The sequence below is a fragment of the Chiroxiphia lanceolata genome, chromosome 1 (assembly GCF_009829145.1).
Source record: "Chiroxiphia lanceolata isolate bChiLan1 chromosome 1, bChiLan1.pri, whole genome shotgun sequence".
NCBI lineage: Eukaryota > Metazoa > Chordata > Aves > Passeriformes > Pipridae > Chiroxiphia > Chiroxiphia lanceolata.
This window is the reverse complement of record NC_045637.1, coordinates 135,829,326-135,853,158: the sequence shown is the minus strand read 5'-3', so window position 1 is coordinate 135,853,158 and position 23,833 is coordinate 135,829,326. Positions and strand designations below refer to the sequence as shown.

The 23,833-nt window shown below is 37.2% G+C and overlaps 1 protein-coding gene across 5 annotated transcripts; it reads left to right on the top strand.

Moving 5' to 3' along the window:
• The first annotated feature begins 171 nt into the window (after positions 1–171).
• On the top strand, positions 172–21,816 carry NSUN6 (NOP2/Sun RNA methyltransferase 6). Of its 5 annotated transcripts, none has more exons than XM_032678393.1 (12): positions 172–274; positions 2,189–2,278; positions 2,973–3,128; positions 4,803–4,882; positions 5,596–5,705; positions 8,395–8,551; positions 9,879–9,960; positions 10,958–11,077; positions 12,576–12,720; positions 14,440–14,588; positions 17,085–17,210; positions 20,101–21,816. In XM_032678393.1, exons 2-12 carry the CDS (start codon positions 2,204–2,206, stop codon positions 20,311–20,313), a joined length of 1,413 nt encoding a protein of 470 aa, XP_032534284.1. In that variant the 5' UTR covers positions 172–274; positions 2,189–2,203; the 3' UTR covers positions 20,314–21,816. The 5 variants fall into 5 exon arrangements, with proteins under 5 accessions (XP_032534284.1, XP_032534323.1, XP_032534314.1 ...); XM_032678432.1 differs by having other exon boundaries at positions 4,806–4,882; positions 8,398–8,551; positions 20,101–20,591; XM_032678423.1 differs by having other exon boundaries at positions 4,806–4,882; positions 20,101–20,591.
• The last annotated feature ends 2,017 nt before the right edge of the window (positions 21,817–23,833 follow it).

The window sequence follows — 23,833 nt, the reverse complement described above, 5'->3', positions numbered from 1 at the left end:
ATAAAACGTTATTATAATCCACTCATTTCAGCTTTTTCAGAGGGAAAACATTAAAAAAAAAAAAAGCGCTCTCAGCAACGTCTTGTCCAATGAGCTCGGGTGCCCCCGGGCTCTGCCCCCGCCCTGTTGCCGCCCTCCCTGTCCCCTAGTGGAGAGCGGGTGCGGCGGCTGCACCTACTCCCCGCCCCGGCGTTCCCGGCTCCCATGGCGACTCCGCACAGGCGGGACTTCCTGCGGTCGTCCCGGAGGAGGCGGGACCGGCCCGGGCCCGGCGGTAGGTGCGGGTCTGGCGGTGTGTCGGGGTTTGCGCCGGAGGGTCGAACGCGGTCCGTCACCGGCACCTGTGTGCTCCGCCCTTCTCGTGGTGTCCCGGCTGTCCCTCGGTGTCCGTCGAGGCTGAGGGGGCGGTGGCGGCAGTGGCACCTCCCCGTACTCCTGGGCTGAGGTGCCTCTCAGGGCGGCGAAGAGCTGTGTGTCGTGTCCCACCCCGTGGTGTTTTCAATAACGGACGGATGGGGAAATAAAGGAGAGCGCCCCAAATTCCGCTCCCCACAGCAATGAGCCGACTGACTTTTTCCTCGTGTGTGAAAGGGTGGGGAAGGGAGGTTTGAAAGAGTCGGCATCTCTGGTGCTGACTGCCTTTGACAGCTCACAGTGTCCATGTGCGTAGTTAGATCAAAGCTCTGGTCCGGCGTCGCGTTCCTCGCTGCAGTTTCCTCCCCACTGAGGCACAGTGCAGGGAAGTGGTGAATAGGGAGGGGAGGCTCCCTCAAGGGCTTTCTTCTGAAGTCCGTGAAGCCTTTACTGTGTACGGCACAGCCGGTCTGGGCAAAACAATACCTCTAGCAGGTGTCGAACCTGCCACCTGCTGAACGCTTGAAGTCCGAGTCTTGTACTTGGAGGGGCACTAAGGCTGTCTCCCTCATCCACCTGGCTTCCTGCCGTGTCTGAATTTATAAGCTTCTATCCCCTCTCAGCTATGTTCCCCAGACTTGAAGATTGCAACCTGTTTAGTTTTTCCATATTTGAAAGCATTTCCCTATGTATCATAATCGTCTTTTTTCTAAGCTGCATTGCATCTGTTCTGAGATAATGACTGCGGAAAGGGCATACATACCCTACTCAAGCTGCAGGTTATGTGGATGTGCTCTGAACCTCCAGTTGTGTGGTTTTGACATTTCCAGGCAGCTTACAATGATTTTATTCTTTTGAAAGCTCTTTTTACTGAGGAGTTGATTTTCATTTGTGTTGTTCCTCTCCCTGAAATAAGCACATGTGGTATTTGTCATTCGAATGAATGTGTTGAGTCCACATACCTTGCAGTTTCTGTGACAGAGGAACTGTTCTGCAGTCATGTTTCATACCAGGTTTGATGAACTAGTCACGGTCAAGTTTTAACTTCTCCCATTACGCATTGTGTAACTTCCTGAAATGTTCATCGACTGTGGTTAAAAGCATAGATCTGACATCATGCTTCTGTGTGAGTCTACCTGTCTGTACTGGGGGAATTGAAATCCCCTGGGTACTATTTTTACTCACTGATGAACGCCAGACCCCCTTTCCCAAAACCCTTCCGGGTAACTCCCCCCAGATTATATACTGGGCAGGCCATTCTGTGGTGTGGAATATCCCTTTGGTCAGCTCGAGTCACCTGTCCTGGCTATGGTCCCTCCCAGTTTCTTTTGCATACTTCCTCACTGGCAGAGCATGAGACAAGAAAAAAGTCCTTGACTTAGGATAAACACAACTTAGCAAAAAATCAAAACATCCGTGTGTTATCAACACCATTCGCATTCTAAATCCAAAACACAAGCATGTAAGAGCATCTGAGAAGAAATTAACTCTACCCTAGCTGAAACCAGGACAACGGGACAGGATTTGGAGGTGGTAACACTTCCTTCATATTTCAAACAGTGATACAGTAGCCTTGGAAGGTATGACTTGGAAGGATGTGGCAGCAAGGAAACCAGTAACCTCACTTTAAGTTGATTGCAAGTGCTAAACCTGTTAATGAACATATTCTTCAGTGTAATTAAGAGTAGTGATGAGTGCAGTAAAATTGCATTACTAAAACAGAAGAATCAGAAACCTTGGCTTAGGTTGTGAGTTACGTTACATTTATAAACTTAGAGAATATGATAAGAACCACTGTGAAAATATTTTGCTTATTTCCATTCCTTACCAGCAGATTTTATAAAGGAAGATGTCCTTTTTCCCTAAAATCTCTTTCCAGTGTGAAGTTGAAGAGTATCTCACCAAAGTGTTCAGAAATAATGAGGTATGTGACATGGATACTACTAATCATCAACAAATAATCAAATTTTTTGTGTATTAAGACCTTACAATAAAGTAATTGTCCTCACATTAGAAACAGAGTTTTTATATAAAACATATTTATATTTAAAATATAAAATTAATGTTTATGCCCATTGGCTCAAAAGAACATAAATACTTACATTAAATTTAACAAAAATCAGAGAATTCAGTTGATCCCACTGAAGAGAGATCATAGATAATTAACCACTTATTAACCACATAATATTGACAAGACATACTCCCTTACCCCAGTATAGAACCAAAAATATGATAGACAATCTTTTAATTCCTAATGCCAAAGGATAAAATAATTACATGAAAGTTACTAATTCACAGTTTTGAATCTATCCTTCCATTTCCTTAGGACTACTTTGTGTACAGTATCTCTATCACAGAGCAGTCACTTTTGATACTTACTGCAGACTATTTGAAATGATTTTGCTAATACAACTGTTTTTCCAATGAGTGCTTTTCAAGAAATTTATGAGGCTTCCAGTGGAATTAGACTTCCGGATACTGACATTTCTCACTATTGCACACCATACAACCATATTCCTCCATTTCTATGGAATGTTTGTTCAGTGGTGTCCTTTTGCACTGAGCAAGAGGCTGCTGTGTGAATCTCTTTAATATAAAATCTCTTCCTTCACTTTCAGCTTATCACTGCTTTAGGTGGACAGGAGGCAGAGAATAAGTATCAGTCTCTGTTAAGTCGTCTGTCTCATCCACCAAGTTTTACAACTGTAAGAGTTAATACCCACTTGTCCTCAGTGAAACATGTGAAAAAATTGCTGTTTGAAGAGATCCAGAAGGTTTGTGCAATTTCTTTGTTACAAAAGAAAGAATAATTCATGTTTTGCCTGATTGTGAGAGCTTTTCATTACTGGAAACTACACCTTACCTTAATGCATGTCCAGTAGTATTAGCATTATGCAATCATATCAATTTCCTGTCAGCATTAAATGTTAAATGAAAATTCACTGTCTAGCAGTATTCCTCATCTAATCCATCCAAGAAAGGCAATAACAGAGGGAAAAGGCAACCAACTTTTTTTCACGTGGCAGATCCAAACCTTAGGATTGAGGTACTACTGTAGTAAGTGCTGTCAAGGTGTCATCGGTCTATAGAGAAGATGGAAGATAAAAACTGTAGTTCAGTATGCTGTCTTCAGCATGTTTAGAACATTTTTTATTTGAGATTAAAGGAGAATGCCTGTATATCTCATTGCAGAAACTGTTTAGGAAAGTGAGAAAATCTATATGTGTTAGAAACTGGAGACAAAGTGATGCTCTGCAGCTACTGTATTTTCTTTTTTTTTTTTAACCTGTTTTTAAGTTTTGTATATTTTTGTGGATTTTTACTTACCTTACTTAAACATTTATTTATATGATAATATATAAGCCGTTATGTTTAAGAAGTTTATTATTTTGAAACTGTGTCCTAGATCTTCACTCTGTCTGAAAGGATCTAGTTCTTCTTTAAGTAAATTATTAATGCTAGTGGGTGTACAGGGAGCTTTTGCATGACAGGAGCCAAGATGTTTCTGTGATGCAGAGGCAGTTGACAGTGTTCTGCTGGCTGGAATGGTAATGAGCTATGCTAATTTTAGCTTGATTGTAGAAATCTGCAAGTGGGTATTGCAGTATGATACTTTGCTTCAAGGGAAAAGGCTTTGCTGAAAACTGACTTAAGACTGGCTTTTCACAAACTTTTTGTATTTTGAAGTGTGATTAGAAAAGGAAGCCACATAACACAGTTTTGAACAAAATTATGGTCATGGATTTTTTTTTTTTAAGGGAAAATACTTATTTATCAGAAGCAAACTGATTTATGGTTTGACGTGCTTTAAGGTTATAATTTAGAAGGCTCAGGAGAGAAGACATCATCTTTTTAAAATCCAGGAACCTTTATGAAATGGCAAGCTGTCATTTTTTTTTCAACTATCTGCACAACTCAGCTCTCAGTATCCAAAGTTAAGCTGACAAGAAAAATTAAAAGTATTGCCAACCTGGCATGTTAAGGGAGACAGACAATACACGAGTAGAGTTAGACAGTGGTTTTAAACTAATAACATCAAAAAAATAACACAGATTAAACCCAAGCTTCTATGGTGGTGTTACTGTGTTCTGATGACAACTCGACTCAGCTTTCTTTGAGAAAAAAGAAAAAGCCAGTGGTAGGGATATGAGTGTCAAAACACTTTCCCACTCTCTGAAATCAGTTCTCAGTCAATCCCAGTCAATCCCTTTGTGGCCTTGTTATTTCTCAGTTTATTAAATGTTTAGACTTTTACACCAGTATTTTTAATATTGAGTGTCCCCTTACACGCTATTTCACACTCGTTTTTATCTGTTTTCAATGCCTTTGTTTTTTGTGCTCTACAGCTATAAATTATGAATGGAAAAATAGTTTTCGGTCTAATTAAGTATTTAAATATTAAGTTTATTAGTAGTGCCTAATAATTATGTCTTCTGTTAATGAAACAGCAGTTCAAAGGACTATGTGTTCCAGTTCTTGAGCACCCAAAACTCCAGGACATCCTGTTAATTCCTGTCATTGGACCCAGGTTTGAATTTTTCAGTCTTTCACCTTAAAATGTTGTAACACAGTTTACTTACAGATTTCTTGTTAAACAGTTGTGATAACTAACTCACTGTAACTGAGTTAGTTATAACTATATTATGACCTTGTGACCGTCATATACTAATCAGGTCAGAGTTTTAGTTTTTAAAAGATATAGGAAAACATAGAAGGAGTTTTGTGCTTATTTATGAGACTAATGTTTTATAGGGAAAATGTAACATGAGTGCATCCTCCTTGGAAAGGCAGGTAGGTGGCATACAGAAGAGCTGAACTTTTGCAGCGGAATATAGAACTATAGATAAATATGGGCGAGGTTTTTTTACACTGGAAGAAATCAAGTGGAATCAAGAAGTACTGAGAAGTTTTTAAACACTGAAAAATTACTTTACAATCACCTGGCCTAGAGAGGGATAGAGGTTTATTTCTCCATCCCTGTACAGTTTTTTTGTATTCCTGTGTTAGGTTCTGGCAGAATGTGCCAGAATCTGCATTGTTTTGAGGACTGTTCTTCTTGGCTCTTTCCTTTGATTTCTCTGGGACTAAAATAAATCTTTTACATGTAATACATGATATTTAAGTACTATTTCTATTATATTCTGACAAAATCAGTATTTATGAACTAGAGTTTACTTGGGGAGTATTTGGCTTTTTTTCAGTATACTTTTTTTTCAACTGAACTACATTTTGTATTTCTAGGCGAGACTTAAAAAAACATCCATCTGAAGTAATTGTTGGAGCCCAGTGTGGATACGCAGTACTTCGAGGAGCACACGTTTATGTCCCTGGAATCGTATCTACCTCAAGATGTAAGAGTTCTCTGAATACAGCCAGTTAAGTTGTAAAGCCGACAGGAAAAAGTATCAACCTTTGATGACAATTTGCAATAAATAGTGACATGAAATTTTTTTCTATTCACAGCTGAAATTAATCTTAGTTGTAATTTGTGCTAATTACATTTTTAAGGTTTTTCTGGCTTTTTTTTCCTCCCTGAGATTTTCACTATTTTTCATTGTACTTGTAATGAATTAAATGTAATTATTTCTCACCTGGCCTGTTTTAAATTCCATATGTAATTTCTACCTTAAGTATTAGTTCTCAAGGATTTCACTTTCTTGGTTGCATTTCAAAACCTTTTTAAAGAGCATTTTCAAAGTAAAACATGGCCTTTTAAGAATTTTTTTGAACTAAATACTGTAACTTTTAATATGGATGTTCAGTTGAATAAATTTACAGAAGTTAGCTGCTTTCCAGTCTTGTAAGGAAAACCCAAAAAACATGGGATGCCACATCTGGATGGTGCCTGGATGTATCTTGATTATTCAATAGATAGTGTTTCCAGATATGTTATTTCTTCATTCAGTCACAAAGCCACTTACCTTCATCATCTTGTCAGATTTTAAGTTACAGATCTATAAAAACTCTAATTTCCTTTTTTTAAATCCATTGAAAATTCATTTGATACTATTTGTGTATGAGAGATCTAGTAAAAATCTTTTTTCATTGATGAGAAAAATCTTCAATTTTAATGTCAGATTCTTAAGAAATGGAAATTATGTTTCAATGCCTGAGAGACAAGATAAAAAAAATCTACATATACATGCTTTGTGTTAAGCAACCTATTTATTTTTTATTTAAAGGTCAAATTATCTTTTTGTAAAACCAGTATAATTTTGGGTGATTCACCTTATTATTCTATTGTGATGAGACCTACTAATCATCATGGTTCTTATTATTAAACAAAGTGAGTCAGGAAAGCATTTATCTAGTCACTTCAATTCTCTTTCAGGAAAAAAAAACTTTAAGAAGTTTTGAGCATGTGCTTAAGTCCAATTCATTGAACAGAAATGTTTTTCAATCTAGGACTCAATAATGAAATAAGTATATTGCCTGAGCAGTTGTTGAAGCTGCTTATTTAGACAACGTAATAAATATTCAAATCCTGCTTTGAGTCAGCTAGTGATTTATCATAATTGCTGCATGTAATTATGCATGCAACATCAATTCAAAGAAAAGAAAAGATATTATAAAACTTCAGGAACACTTCAGGGGAATTGCAGATAAGAAAATAAAATTAAAGGGCATGCTACCCACTTGATGCCAAATATAATAAGGCTGTATTAAGCACAGATGGTCTAACTAGGGAAAAAAAATAGTACAGCAAGAACACATTTAATCACCGAACTTCCAAGCCAAATGAGGGTAAACTAATGATTAGGGGACTTTGAGTTTAATTTAACTAATCAAACCCTAAGCTTTATGTTTATGGAATGCCAGAATAAGCTACAAAAAGCTTAAGAACTGTATACAGTACTAATGCATTTTGAAAGGACAGTTGTCAGCAGAGAGTGAAATAAAATCCTTTCCATTTGATTACTGCAAAACATAATTGGCAGATATGCTGTAGGTTTTTGTTCAGTGAAGTTTGATCAGACAGTGAGCTATCACATAATATTTTGTGTCACATTGTGTAAAAAGAAGCTACGCAAAAAAAAAAATATTTCAGTGGCTACCCAACAAATATTACCATTTAAAATTTTCAGGGTATTTGTGCATAATCAGAAGGCCACTTGAAAATGGAAAAAAAGGATTCCCAAGTGCAATTCAAAGAATTCCTGGGAAGTTGAACTGTCATTAATCTTACTTGTTATACCATCTGGTTCCTCCACCTTGTCACTCATGTCAGAAATGTAATTCTGGAAAATTGTTTATTGCTTTCAGAAGAGACCTTTACTTTTAACATTTTTCATCCAGTCAGTGCATAGAGCTTGCTCACTCTTCTACAAAATCATCTGAACCATCCCCCTTTTCCATCTATTTTTGTTCTAACTCAACAAGTTTTTTAAAGTCTGAATGATTACACTTCTAGTGTTTGGTGCATATTTACATACTTCACTGATCTGGTAGGTTTTAATTGGAGATAAAAAACTCTCTAAGAGGATTATTGAGAACAGCAGTTGCCTTAGAGGGAAGAAAACCAGACTAGAACGAGAATATATAATCACTTGTATTAAAGCAATAGTTAGAGAAAAAGCAGCTATAGCTATGCTCTACCTAGCTATTGAGAGGTCATTAGACAAATTTAGCATTACTGTCTTTGTTTAGTAAGTGTGAACCGGTCTTGTTTGATGTACTCATGTGCTTGGAGCACGTGGCAAGGACTGCATCCTCTAGAGTGTGCTGAAAATTTATGGGTGACCCTGCTGTGATCAAATAAATAAAGTGCAGATTTTGTAACCTCTTAGGAAACAAGGCCCACTATCTGACTTGCAGCTTGGTGTTTCTCAGTAACTCCAGTCGTTTGGTAGCCATCAGTTACCACCTGACACTTTAAAACTTTGTATCAGTTAATCTTCATCTTTGATTACATGAAGAAAGTTTAAAGTTTGATATGATGCAGGAGTTGAAGTAAGTAGTCTACTGAAAATCCTAAATTATTTGGTCACTACTGTTTTGTTAAGTGTCATGTTGATCTCAGAGTTTCTGTTCTTCTATCTGCAGTTGTGAAAGCTGGAGATCTGGTCTCAGTGTATTCGGATATTGAAGGGAAGTGTAAAAGAGGAGCCAAAGAATTCAAAGGAGTCAAAGTTTTCCTTGGAAATGGGATTTCAGAACTGAGTCGCAGTGAAATCTTCAGTTCAAGTGGCCCATTGAAGTAAGCCCGTTGTAACTACAATCTACACCTACAAATTTGCAAAGGGAAGGAAGAAGCTGGGAAAAGATTTGAAATGTTCTGGACCCTATGTGGAAGCATAAGATGGCCTTGACTGAGACCTTTGTTGTATGTTGGGATTTCTAGTATTTTTGGGGAAGTGTTTAGTTTCGTAGTGGTATCCAGATACCAGTTTACATGAGTGGTAGGAGGAAATAAGTGGGAGCTTTTTCATAATTTGTGTACAGCATGTGACTTCAGCAATATAGAACAAACAGAACTGACAAATGTTCTCACTGTGGCAAAATTGCATTTTGGTGAATTATTCTGTGCCATTTCCCTGTTTGGATGGAACAGAAGGGCAGCCTTGCCAATTTCTCCATCTTTTAAAAATATCTGTGGGGGCCTTTGTTTTGGTGGGACAGGGGACAGAACATAAGATCAGATATCTTAAAAAAATTAATAGCATCTGCCAAGGTAGTTATCTATTTCAAGATTACTTACTTTTCTATTTTGTTGCTGAAGCATATGGTTTATTCCTCTCCTGTCATCTAAAACACATAAAAAGTGAATCTGGTGTCTTCAAGTTTGCTTTCTCATATCCTTCCTTCTCCATGTTGAACTATCCAGTACATATGCAAAATAATACTCATTCTTGTTCTCTTTAGTAATCTTTTGTTTTCAGGCTCAGAATTGCTTTTTCTTGGTTTTCTTTTTCTTGTTGTCAATTTCCTGATACATTTGTTTTAACAATTAAATCTGTGTCAGGATTTCATCCATATTTAAAACCTCAGGTTGCTTCTAAGTTCAGACCTTTGCTTTGCAGGCAAATCGATGTACCTGTAAGGCTTTTCATATAAGATTTCTGTAGTTATTTGACTGAAACCTCAGATAGTTTACAAAATGGAGGAAAATCTAAGTAGGAAATCATATGCCAGTGCCCTGGTGCATACATGGCTAGCCAAAAGCAGTTATGGATTGAAGCTAACATATTTAGAACTGTTTTTATGCATTTCTTTACAGTATCAAGGCTTGGATTAGATCTTGGTTTGTCCTGTGTAGAAGAACATAAATTTGCTTTATACAATTTTACAGATGATTCCAACTTACAGTGTAGTGCATTTTTTGTCATGGTTTACTCAACTTAATGATGTCATTTTAAAGAATATCAGATTACAGAAGTATGAAAGTATTTTTATGTCATTTATAAATTCTTTCATTTTTGTAAGATTGGTGTTTCAAGCTGCTATTTGTAAGCATAACAATTGTAATTGAATACTGTTAAAATTTATAAAACTGAGTAGTTGAAATTTTTTTTCATGTTTTTCAGGGGGCTTGGCGTAAGAATGATAGAGCCAGTCTACCTTAGTCCTTCATTCGACAATGTGCTCCCTAGTCATTTGTTTTTACAGGTCTGTTTGTTACAAAGATAAAAGTCTGTACTATTTACAGAATAATGAATATTGTCTTAGCACACACTAATACTTTATATATTCGTTGTGTATTTTAGCATCTAATTCAGTCTTTGGATTTAAGGAAAACAAAGCGTTTGGAATGAAGTCAGTATCTATATGTAGATGGTTTAATCATACTGTGTCTGAGATATGATAAGGGACTTCAAAGTGACTTAAGAGATATTTAAAAATGTAGAAATTCTTTTTGCACAGATACTCTGCATAGAACTATTAGTTTTTGGAATCTGCCTATGAACTCTAGTTCGTATTAGTTTTTGGAATCCGCCTCTTTCAGGGTACATAATTCTGCAGACTATCAGGAAAATCTCCAAATATTAAATTGGCTTTAAGCTGTTATTTAAGTGCTAAAGACAACTTTAAAAGGTTTTTATACCTTTGTGTTGAACTAAGAAAAGAATATCTCCATATTGTCTAAGATGCAATACTGCACACAATTACTGCATGTTATTTCTCTTCGGAGCACCTATTCTGTTTATACGATTAATAGTGCAGTTCAGCTTCCTGGTACTTTAGATCAGCAAGTTTAAACTTCTACCTATTGATCTTACTCTTCTTCAGTGTACTGCATCAATATATTAATATACTAAATGTTCCAACAAACAGGTTCATATATTTGTGATAGAGAGAGCTGCTCTGAGACAGTATCAGCTTATTTTATTTTGACTTTTAGCACTGTAGTCATGAATTCTTAAACTTCAGTCATAGACACTCATATAAAGCTTTAAATAAAAAACTAGCCACTGGAGACTTCTGACCTATACTGTCCTTTTTATGTTATGCAAATAGTTAATTTTCTGTTAAAGAACTGAGAGCAATATCATAGGTATCTTCACTGCTGAATGAATTATTTTATTCAATGAGTTTGTCGTTCCTTAGTAAAGGAATTGATGCGGGGTATAAGGTTTGAATTCTCCTGTATTTGTTTTTATGGTAGAATTTACCTTCTGTGGTTGTGAGCCACATTTTAAGCCCTCAGCCAGGAGAGAAAATTTTGGATATGTGTGCTGCACCTGGAGGAAAAGCAACCCATCTTGCAACATTAATGCATGACCAGGTAAGGGAAGTCATTGGAAATTTTCCGTCTAAAGAAGAAGTCTGACCATTGTTCATTTGTACAGCTCCCTTCACTTAGCTGTGAGAATGCACAGATAATTTACAACAGCAAACAATATTCTGCTTACCAATACATTTTGCTACACATCAGAGTTACTGAAATGGGCACAGTCTTTATCAAATACTCACCATCACATTTAAAACCTTATTTGCTGCAAATTGACTTGTTGAAATATGTTTATTTTCACTTTTAAATGCTATTGATTTACTTTTAATCAAAAAATTTATAACATGCAAGGCAAACTTATGCAGGAATATGCTGAATTCATGAAACTGAGATACATGAAAATTGGGAGTTACTACTATGTGCAAAAGAAATGCACAACTTTGTACAAAAACATATTAAAATGTTTCTTATCTGATTAACTTTCTTCTCAGTAAAAATTATCAATTATGCATACAGATATTAATCTGAGACTGAATTTCTAGTCTGAATTTGTGATTCTGTGGTAGAATGTTACAAATCCAAAACTATCTCATGAAGGCTGGACATCATTGATGCAGCATGTATCCTTTTCTCAGTCGTAGACCTACATAATGGCTAACATAACATACAGACAACAGCTACAATATTAGACATGTTACCCTTCCATAAGCCTTTAGAGAGCCATCATAAAGTGGAGAAAAGTTGTCATGTTTCCTCAGCAGATTCTGTTTTGCTATAGCAAGTCTAGCAGAGCGTTTTGGTCGTTGTTTTGGTTTTTTTAAATAGTATTATGGTTCTGGATTTTACTGATGCTGCTGTTTGCTTTCCTTTCTGTTTATAGGTTTGATGTAGCAGTTAGTGGTTTGTGTCTGTTTTAATTTATCTTGGGAGAGGGAAAGAAACATTTTGATTTCTCTCCTCCAACCTCTAAATTTATTCTAGTATTTACACCATTTCCCAAAATAAATTGAGTAGCAACTACTGCAAGTATAATAGTATGTTATGAGTCTGAGCAAGTCAAAGGCAGGGCTGTGGGCCTCATTTCCTCAGGACTGACTTGTATGTTGTCGTGTTTGTTACCATCTCCATGCAAATTTAAACCTGTTGACCTATTTTACCATGTATTTGAGGTTTTTACCCTTTTCAAATGATTACATTTTTACTTTAGTGCCCAGTAAAACAGTTCAAAACAAACAAAAAGGAAAGAAACAAAAAACCCACTTGCCAAAGTCAGACATTATAGGGTCCCTTAGACTGACAGTACCGAGCAGTCAGTGCCAGTCAGAAGGCACACAGCTTCAGACTAGTATCTGGAGTAATGTGGGTATCATTGAGACTATGGGCAAACAAGGACTGTAGGAGTGTGGATTTTAAGAATAAAATGATTCTGTAGGGAAAACTAAGCTTTATTCATTTCACTGCTCATGGCTGGGGGGGGGAAAGGAAATCAAAAAATGCACATCCATTTAATCCCTGTGCTTTTGATGAAAACTTTGTTGGTTTTTTTTTTCAGGGTGAAGTAATAGCCATGGACAAGATAGCTAACAAGGTCAAAAAAATCAAGCTGAACGCTGAATTGCTACAATTGAATTGCATTAAGGCCTTTTGCTATGATGGAACAAAGGCTCTTTCAGTTGAGAAACGAGAGGATGAACAAGGTAAAATAAACAATTTGGCTTTTAGAAGAAAATAGGAATGTTTTGCACTAAAAGTATTAAACCTGCCACAGGTTTACAAGTCCTTGAAGTGTTGGCAGATTCCTAAGTTGCTTCAGCACTGTGAATGCACTTTTATTTTCTACTTTTTTTGTGATTATCAGCTTCCCTATGAAGCAAATACAAAAGTCAAATGATCTGTCCATATCACAACCTAATATGCTCAAAGGAAATGCATTCCTTTCCCAGATAATATCAAAGAAAGAAGAAGCCTTAAAGCTTCTTTCATGATCCCATTTAACCCCATAGTCTCAATTGTCTGACCTAGTCTGAGAAAAAAGTTATTTGTGCAGACTTGCTTGGCTTTCCTGCCTCATAATCCTCATCAGTAAAATTGGGTTATTAATACCTAATTCCCAGGAGTACTGCAAGGTTTAGTTCATGGATGTTTGTTCAGCTGTTCAGGGGAAAGTTATAGAGAAGCACAGTGTATTATTTTAAGTTCATTTCATTTGCTTTTCTGAAGTGCTGCAGTTATGATACTGGTTCTGTTCCCATGACGGAATGATTTAAACGGTATCTGCTGTCTTGATTATTTTTAGTTTGTTGTGCAAAGTATGCTGTTCTTTCTCACTCTATTTTATCTCAGTCAGTGGTTAGCCTAAGTAGGAATCAGATTGCATAATTCACCTTCTTTGTCCCTATGCCTTGCAGTTATTCCTGCTTTGGAGGAACAAAGAAACTTTCTTAATAGTCTCTTTACGAACATTAAATATTGTAGGTGGTGTGTAGCAATTACACTGATGAACAAGAGCAAGATGTACCACCCAGAGATCATGAAGGCTTTTCTGTACATCCCTGCAAGCAAGACATGACATATTTTGAACATTTTAGTAATGGATCAGAGGTAGATAAATCAGATAGGCTCATTTTGTAGTGCAGGCACAAGCTAGTTAGCAGTAGTATGATAGTAGAAGTATGGGAGCAGTAGTACCTGGAGATACTGAGCTGGACAGCCTCTCTAGAACTGAGGAGGTAGAAACTTTTGGGCTGTTGAGCCAGTGGGGTTCAGATTAAAGCAGGCTTTGTGTGTAGAATATACATATTCCCATATCATCCAAGTAGTAGTTAGAAATTGTTCTTGTCTTCTCAATCCTTGTTTATTGACTTGTCCTGCCATGGAGACATCATGTCACACATTAGAACTTGTAATGGTTCATGTTATTATTGGGGTGCTTTATTTTCTATGGATATGCATGCATCACAAGAAATAGTTATCATATTGACATTCCAATTATTATTATTTAAGGCAGTCGTAACAATTAACTACAGGTTTCTCTCAGTAAAGGTTTGTTTCAGTTATGAGCTGACTGTGGTTCATCACAGCCTATATGTACAACTCTGTACTCAACATCTCTGACAAATCATATTTCCACTTACTTGTTTGATTACTTTTACATATTACTTTCAAATTACTAAATTAAGTTTAAAAATATTATTGTCTAAAGGGATAATTTCTGAGCTCACAGAACTTAAACTGTTTAGTTTTCTGGGAGATGAAAACTACCACCAGCAGTGCTGAGACTTGTCTCTGAGACTACTTTTGCAGACACTGTCTATACATTAATGTTTTACATCAAGGAAGCAGTAACAGCTTGTCCTTTTCTGCAGCGGTCTCAAGGAAAGAAACACAAATTTTACATTACTATGTGCTTTTTACAGAAGGACCTCCATTCTCACCAGAATCATTTGATCGAATTCTTCTTGATGCTCCATGTAGTGGGATGGGACAGAGACCAAACATGGCTTATTCTTCAACTTTAAAGGAAGTGACCTCTTATCAACCACTACAGCGCAAGCTTTTCACTGTGGTATGTATTAAACACTGAGTAGATAAGTGTTCAATTACTAAATTGAACATAAATGCTTCTGCAGCATAAAACTTCATACTGAAAAAATGGTGCCTTATTTTCCCTACTTTTTCAGCAGCTAAGAAGTGTAAGGGTCCAGTTAACCTCTCAGCTCCACCATATCTATTGCTAGGTGAAGTCAATTCATTGGAGCATGGGAAAGGTATATGTAATACATAGTAAATAAAAACCTTTGTGTTTTTTTTAATCCCTCAGTTTAATCACTTTTAGTTTATAATAATTGCAAGGGTCTAAGTCACAGGGAAAGTTTCTTAGGAGCATGCTGAGGAGTGTGCTTGGGCTGATGCTGAAAGATAAAATTTAATGCAACTTGTCTAAATCTGAATAACACCTCCTTTTTTTATAAAACCTCCATTCTTTATTGGACATAGGCAGGAATATGGTTATCAAAGATGAGGAAAAGGCTGAGGTATTTAACACCTTCTTTACCTCAGTTTTCAACAGTAAGACAGGTTGTCCTGAGGACAGCTGCCTTCTGGAGCGTAGACAGAGCTAAGAAGCTGAATAGTTCCCCTGTAATCCAAGAGGAATCTACCAACAGTCCTGGCTCACTGGGGAGGTCCCAGATGATTGCAAGTTGGAGAATGTCACGCCAATCCACAAAAAGGGCCAGAAGGAGGACTCAGGAAACTACAGGCCCGTCAGCCTGACCTCAGTGCCTGGCAAGGTTATGGAGCAGATCATCCTAAGTGCAATCACACAGCACCTACAGGATGGACAAGGGATCAGACCCAGCCAGCATGGATTTAGGAAGGGCAGGTCCCATCTGACCAATGTGACCTCCTTTTATGATCAGGTGACCTGCCTGGTGGATGAAGGGAAGGCTGTGGATGTGGTCTATCTGGACTTCAGCAAAGCCTTTGACACTCTCCTGCAGCATTCTCCTGAAAAAGCTGGCAGCCCAGCTTGGACAGGGGCACTCTGTGCTGGGTTAGGAACTGGCTGGAGGGCCGGGCCCAGAGCGTGGTGGTGAGCGGTGCTGCATCCAGTTGGTGGCCGGTCACCAGTGGTGTCCCCAAGGGATCAGTGTTGGGCCCAGTTCTGTTTCATATCTTTATCGATGATTTAGATGAAGGGATTGAGTCCACCATCAGCAAATTTACAGATGACACTAAGCTGGGGGGGAGTGTCAATCAGCTGGAAGGCAGGAGGGCTCTGCAGAGGGACCTGGACAGGCTGGAGAGTTGGGCTAATTCCAACGGGATGAGGTTCAACAAGGCCAAGTGCTGAGTCCTGAACTTTGGCCACAACAACCCCCTGCAGTGCTGCAGGCTGGGAACAGAGTGGCTGGAGAGCAGCCAGGCAGAAAGGGACCTGGGAGTTTGGATTGACAGGAAGCTGAACATGAGCCAGCAGTGTGCCCAGGTGGCCAAGAAGGCCAATGGCATCCTGGCCTGTATCAGGAACAGTGTGGTCAACAGGTCCAGGGAAGTGATTCCTCCCTTGTACTCAGCACTGGTGAGGCCACACCTGGAGTACTGTGTCCAGTTCTGGGCCCCTCAGTTCAGGAAGGATATTGAGGTGCTGGAGTAGGTGCAGAGAAGAGCAATGAGGCTGGTGGTGAAGGGACTCGAGCACAAGTCCTGTGAGGAGAGGCTGAGGGAGCTGGAGTTGTTCAGCCTGGAGAAGAGGAGGCTCAGGGGAGACCTCATCGCTCTCTACAACTCCCTGAAAGGAGGTTGTAGCCAGGTAGGGGTTGGTTTCTTCTCCCAGACAGCTATCAGTAAGACAAGAGGGCATGGTCTTAAGCTGTGCCAGGGGAGGTTTAGGTTAGATATTAGGAAGAAATTCTTTACAGAAAGGGCAATCAGGCATTGGAATGGGCTGCCTAGGGAAGTGGTAGATTCTCTGTCCCTGGAGGTTTTTAAGATGAGACTGGATGTGGCACTTAGTGCTGTGGTCTACTAATCATGGTGGTAGTGGATCAAGGGTTGGACTTGATGATCTTGGAGGTCCCTTCCAACCCAGCTGATTCTATGATTCTATGACACATATTCAAAGTGAATGACAGCTTGAAAAGGAGCATAGATATAGCTTCCATGCCAAATATGTGGAAACAGTTGACATCTAATATAACTGATAAAAGTATTGTGTATCCATGGTTGACAGCAGGTGGTGAAAACAGACCTACTAATCTGTCTGGGATATGCAGAGCTGTATAAATAACAACTCTTACAAGGTGAATCATCTCAATGGCATTAATAAACTGCATGAGCTATAATGCCTGTTTAGAAAGAAGAACCTTTCTAATCCGTGGGATCCTTTACTGTATTCCCTGAGAAAAATTAGTATCCTAATGCCTCTCTTAGAAAGATTTGAGTTTAATTAAGTGCTAAATTTTAATATTATAGCTTAACGGATTCTTGGTTAATGTTGCTTAATATGAAAGTTTTTACATTTAAAAATAAGCTGTACTATTGATTATTCTCCTTGCAGGCAGTGAAGTTGCTGAAGCCAGGAGGTGTTTTAGTATACAGTACATGTACGATTACACTTTCTGAAAATGAAGAGCAAGTTGCTTGGGCCCTGAAAAGATTTCCATGCCTCCAGCTTCATCCACAGGTAATAGTATTTTTAGGGTACTTCACGCAATCTAATGAGCTTGTTTTGGAACTGTAAAGTTACACACTATATTTACTATCAATAAATCTCTTTTTCACTGTGGAAAATTTTAACTGCTGTGGATAAAAATAACGTGAGGATTTCAGCTTTTTTAAAATCTAATTTTGTGCTTAATTGAGCTTTGTTTAGGGATCATTAAGTAGTTTCCCACTGTGTATTGTGGTTATTTTGATTTGTGCAACAGTCTTTTAAAACACAACAGGGACGAAAGATAGTTCAGACAGATTAAAACTTCTCTTGCAATTGTTCTTTAATGCATATATTTTATTCTGTTCTTTTGCACATTGATAGGAAAGGTGAAAATTGTTTTATTAATGCCACTGAAGTCGTGACGACATACATAAAGGATGGGACATAAGTGAAAATAAACTTGTGTTTTGAGGAAGGAGGATTTTATATGTATGGGTGCTATCTTTGCTTTATTTAAAGGAATGAGGGAACAAATTTATTTCGGGCTAGAAATTTTATCTATACCACATACTCTGGACAGTTAAAAAATATCTGTTACCTTTATTAGTACTTTGAGGGAGTCTGTCCCTCCCACTGTATGCATCCCTCTTCCTCTGATGATGTGATGAGCTGGGTGGGGTAGTTGTTTATCGTCATGGCTTTAAGGAAAAATCTACCTCCAATACCTGTTTAGCTTACCTATACATTCTGTTATGACTTGTACCTGTCTTAAGAAGTTTAGATGAACCTTTTAACTGAAATTAACAAAATATATACAACAGGTATACAATAAGAAATTATATGAAGACTGGTAAAGATTTAACAGAATTGAAGCTCTTCTTCAAGGATTTGTTTGTTCTGTTCTTCTGTCTGCTTTCTCCCCATCCATTTACTAGGAATTTTTCAGTTCCAGCCATTTCAACTAAGATTATACATTTTACCTAACAATATAAAACAATTCTCCCTGATAGAATGACAAAGTGAAACACAAGCCCTATTAACTCAAATGCAAGATTAATTCTGGTTTAATAGACTTTCTCTCACCTGTAATATCAGTCTTAAATAAAGCACTGTTCTTCACACACAAACGCCATAAGAATAAATTTTTTTGAATAGTATATTTTAAATTAAATGACACTGAATTGTTTACCCATAGATAGTTTCTAGTACCTTATAACCAGTTCTCCAGTAGTGTAAAGCAAGGTGATCTTTTCCAATGAACAGGAACCTGGAGTCTAAGATCTACTTACCTCATGTTCCTTTATGTATTTATTTCCTGTGTTCTTTAGTCACTTATTGGACACCTCCTTTTACACCCAGTCCAGTGTTTCCCCATTTCTCAGTTTGGCAACAGATCCTGGAATCATGTTGGGTAAGATGAGTAAGGAGAGAACAGGAGATGGAGCCATAGGTGTTGTTCTCATAGGCTGAAGTTACCACGTCACAGCTGATCCTTTGTGCAGACTTACTTCCTCTTAGGCATTACACAGGAGATACTGCAGATCAGCTTAAATGCAGTAACTTAACTGGAAGGAAAAATGAAAAGTATACGAAAACACTGGTCTTTCTTTGAGCAAGTTGCTTGAACCTGTGCAATACTGTTTTTCATAGATTTCTACCTTTCCATCCTTCTACTGCATTACTTCAAGTTGCTACCCTTGTCTCCCTTTGTATGTTATTTTTCTCTCAATTTGCAATAGACACCTCTTGTTGTCTTTTACCCGGAAAACATTGAAATCCTGTTGAGGGAAAGGAAGAGAAGCATCAGGCTGCAACCTCTTGGCTGCCCAGCTTTACTGCACGCAGTATGTGGTTAAGCAGCTAACTCACATCATGTGCTGACTGGGTGAGATCATGTGTTTGCAAAGTGTGATGACTGACAAAATGCTCTGCTGCAGGCTGCATTATAGACTACATTAGACTAGATTGACAAAGGAGATCTACTTTTGATATTGCAGTGCCAGCTTTTGTACATTTTTTCTATTCCTTAATGAATGCATTGAAAGCAAATCCGCTAAGAATTAGATTTCTTCCAGGAGTGTATTAAATAAAAAGCAGTCAAGGCTACTCACAAGAAACACTGAGAAAAGGGCTGTGATTTTAAGCCCTTCTCCTCTCCAGGATTTTGATGCCAAATGTCATCTCCTGAATTCAGATACCTAAGCGTTGCTTTCTTTTTTTCTCTGCCTCATAGACATACACATGTAACAGTAGTCTCATTTATCTACTAGTCTTATTACATGACATATAAAAAATCTGAAGTTCAGATTTTTCTGCTGCATCATTTGCCAGAATGATGCCTCCTCAGGCAATGAAGTATTCTGGACTGGGGCTTTCAGTCTCTGCAGTTGAAGTTTTCAATGTGAAGAATCCAGGTATTTCTACTACTGTTACTGAGTATATTAGTAATGGGCTAAGGAATGACTATTTTTGACTTAACTAATAGCTATTAGTCAGTACACAGCTATTAGTCAGTACACAGAAGTGCTACATCATTTAAAAGTGGCAACCTAAAACCTTTGCACCAGCTGTCTGGTGATAACAGCTTTCTTGTGATGTTTCAGTCCTTTGAGTAATGAATTGATTTAGACCTGTGTACTTATCATCAACAAGTGCTCTAAGCAACGGGTTGAAGTGGGTGAGGGGCACCACCACCTCCTCAGAGTACTCTGAACCTTGTATATGTGTTTGTATAATATTGGCCAGATGAAGGCAAGAAAAGAAGGCCACATTACTTCTGAATCCCACCTGGTGTGAATGATACAAACCTAGCTTTTCCACACTACCAGTTAAGTATTCTGCATATACTCAGCAGAATACATTTAAGGCCTTTAAGAATTTTACAGATGCAATAATCTGCTTTTCTTTGTTACTTGAACAGGAACCTCACATTGGAGGAGAAGGCATGAAGGGAGCTGGACTGACACTTGATCAGTTGAAGCTGCTGCAGAGGTTTGATCCAGCTGCTGTGACATCGCAAGGAATGGATATTAATTCTTTGCAAGATTCCAGAGAAGATGACCTGATCTCATTGGCAAATAAGGACTGTATAGGATTTTTCATTGCAAAATTTATTAAATCGAAGAGTCAATAAGGATCTGGGAATGCAACCTGAAAAAATACCTCAGTGAGTCTAAGAACAGTTCAGACGTGAAGTGCGTTTCTTCCTGCTGCAATGTTACCAAGCCAACGGACTGACGGCAGGGTTGCTATGGCAGCAGTAAAATCTGCCAGCTGTTCTGATGGGAAAGAGCCACAGGTTGCAGCAAGAAAGTCATGGTTGGGGGAAGGGTAGTATCATTTTTAAGTCTTCCTTCGCTTTTGTATTTACAGCAGGTCAGTGCCTGAATGACAAGTATGTTCACTCATACTGGTGTTGCTTATCTGGTGCAGCAAGCATAGGAAGGGGATGTAAACTACTTTATGAAATGAAAACATAAATAAAATAAATGGGAGCTATTATAATGAATTTTTGAAAAGGAAGTTTCTATGGAGGTTTACTGATAGTTAATGTTTCATTAAATAGTGCTTCACAAAACACTGCAACATGTTACAAAGAACTGTTTTATAAATTGATACTTAGAACCTCATTTCTCTTTTATTTTAATACAAGCAAGATTCTCTGTACACATAGTATATACACAAAATACGATTAGGCTTTGTAGCATGTCTTTTATAGCAGCATGAATATATTAAACCATCTCACTCTGGGAATGTAAATAAATATTGTTTCAACATCAAACTTCCCATGCATAAACTGTATTGGTTCTGAAATAGGCTACTGGACTGGCTGACAAGTGACAATTTTAAAATCAAACATTTGCAACAGAAGGGGCTACAGTTGTGATTAATATATTAAAAGACAGAAAACAATGCATAATACCATCTGAAATGTTGCAAATCACCTTTCAAAGAACTAAGAATATTAACTCTTTATTGGTTAGAAAGCATCACCAGCTAAAATCATGTGAAAATTGAAAATGGAGAAGCATGCTAATGAGAACTGCCTTAATACATTGCTCAAAGATTTAATAACCTAAATTTCTTAAAGATGTTAGCTGTATTTGAAAATTCTGCTTCAGTTCCAGTTTGAACAGGATTCTCTTTTCTCAGACCTGCTGGAACTGACAATATCACTAGAATTAGAAGGAAAGGTAAGTACAATTCAAAAACGTAAACTGACATCTGTGTGTGTTTGTTTCTTTCCTCTCTCTCATCAATTTCCAGTTTTAAAAAACATTATCTGAAAAATGTCTGTCTTTTCACACCTAACTATTTGTTGGATTAAAAAGAGTGATAGTTCTTTTATCATTTGTCTTTCTACTGTCAGAAGTGCATTTGTATTTGCTTGCAATCAAAACGATCTATAGATTTGTTTCTCAGTAGTCTGGTTGTTTACTTATATTTTCTATAAATGTTTTGGTACCATATGTTTTCTACTCTTCTAAAATAAAAAACAAATGTCTCCTGTTCTGCCAAGGTTGACTAGTCCATCCTCTGTAAGAACTATCCTAGAAGGATAGGAGGATGGAATTCTTGTGTACTACTCTGCTTTTGTTGGTCACTCCTTGCCATTAAACACAACATATCTAAAGAAGATTTAAAGTAATTTTGTTTCATCAGTAGTAGGTGAGATATCCTATGTAGAATCATGGAAGCTTGTACTATAAATTACAGTCTTTTTAGTCTAAATATGGCTAAAATAATTACCTGGTAACAAATTGTTAGTATGTGTTGAAATCTTTAACTCGGTGCTAATAAAAAAGCATTTTCTTTTTTGCAGAATATATAAATTTTGTAAACATTAATCAGCACACATAGACTATATACTGAAGTTTGTATATTTATATAAAGTAAGGAACTTTACCTCCAGTTTCAGTAGCAGGATTTGTGCAATGCAGAATTTGAAGGAATTAAGATTGCTGAATTTTTAGTGGAAGATTTGTTGAGACTTTGTCCCAGATTTCTTTAGTTTTGGATGATAAACATGCTTTTCAAGAAGGTGACCTCCCTTGATTTTATATGAGAAATTTCTTGGGGGTGAGGAGTGGGAAGAAAAAGTAGCTAACTTCTATTTGATTCCGGTGTAATTGCAGACCAGACTTCAGCTGAAAAAAATTACTGATAGGTGAACTTTAACTAATAGGTTTGTTTCTGCAAAAGTCAACTGCTGAACTTAAAAGAGCATTCAGCATATTAAAGGGATAAGCCTCAGCTCTTTCCACGAGGCCGCTTTCCTTGTTGTAGCTGGGGAGAGACTTCGTCATGCAGTTCAGAACAGAAACTCAGTTGAGATGCTCCAAATCATACCTTGAAGGAGCCAGCATCCTTTCTCTGACTACAGGTTTGGCTAATTTAGATGACTAAAGTTCGATGGATGCCCTTCTTTTTTTTTTTTTTTCTCCTTTTCCAATCTTACTGTGACTTTAACTAGAAGTGTAGGAATGCTTTCTCATTGACACATTTCTGATGTATACTGTATATATGTTTTAAATACCTAATAGGATTAGTTTCCTATAAGAATCTTTACACACTGAATAATTATACTTCAGTGATTGGTGCTGAAGCACAGCTGAATATATATATATATATGTGCTTATATATACTATATGAGACATTTATATAATAAATTTAAAAAGTTATTGTTCTTGTCATTGTAATGAAAGATTAATCCTACAAAATAGATTAGGCATGCAATCAGATCCTGTCTGTAAGAAAGTCTGAAAAGTAGTTTTCTCTCTCTGAAGAAAGAGTGATTAGTCATAGTGCCAAATCTAAATATTCATCTTGGTCAATATAAAGATACTAAAATAGGCAGCCTCATATATTATGAAATTATTATACAGCTTTTTCCTGTTTCAGTGTTATGGAATGCACCATTTTTTGGATCACAGGATTTCATAAGTTTTAAGGTAAAGGGAGTATTTTAGTAAAAAATAGGCTGGTGATGGTGATCAACAAGAAATTACTTTGGAGTGGGTAGTTTAAAATATAAAGAACCTTCTTTTTATGTTTGATTGTTCATGACTAAAAAGTTTATGAACAAATCCAATCTTGTACTGCATGATAGCATGATAGATAAAAGTGGCAAGAATAAAATAAGAAATGAGAACATGGATGAGTTAGAAGAACTGGCTTAATCTCTATTATATCTGATATGAATCTTTTTTGAGTTTGCGTAGGAACACATTTCTAGGGTGGTAAGTTATAAAAAGAAACTGTCTATAAAACTACTGTAAGCTCATATGTAACAGTTTGTTATATAAAAGTGGGGAAATAAATTACAGACAAATTGCCAAGCAATAAATTTGATTGAATCACATTTGATTAAAAACATTCACAGTAAAAATGGCATCCGTATTTTACAGATGATAGAAGAACTAAAATTTTGGTGAAAGATCTGCAATAAAGTAATAAATATATGTACACCAGAAATGTTATATTACACTCTGAAAAATAATTTCTCTGTTTTTCTTTAGACTATGTAATCAAGTTTTTTGCAACGTGCTTGATTTTCATGGATGGAGAAGAATTTAAGTCAAAAACATTTGGGAAATAGCTTTCAGCCTGATGTGTTAAAGCAATCAGAGGTCAAACATAACCACAAACCAAAA

Excerpts from the sequence above, each read along its gene's own strand:
- NSUN6 (XM_032678393.1), top strand. The coding sequence starts at position 2,204 with ATGTCCTTTTTCCCTAAAATCTCTTTCCAGTGTGAAGTTGAAGAGTAT. Across the intron at positions 4,883-5,595 it reads ATTCCTGTCATTGGACCCAG|GCGAGACTTAAAAAAACATC; the intron begins GTTTGAATTTTT and ends TTGTATTTCTAG. Across the intron at positions 14,589-17,084 it reads AGCGCAAGCTTTTCACTGTG|GCAGTGAAGTTGCTGAAGCC; the intron begins GTATGTATTAAA and ends TTCTCCTTGCAG.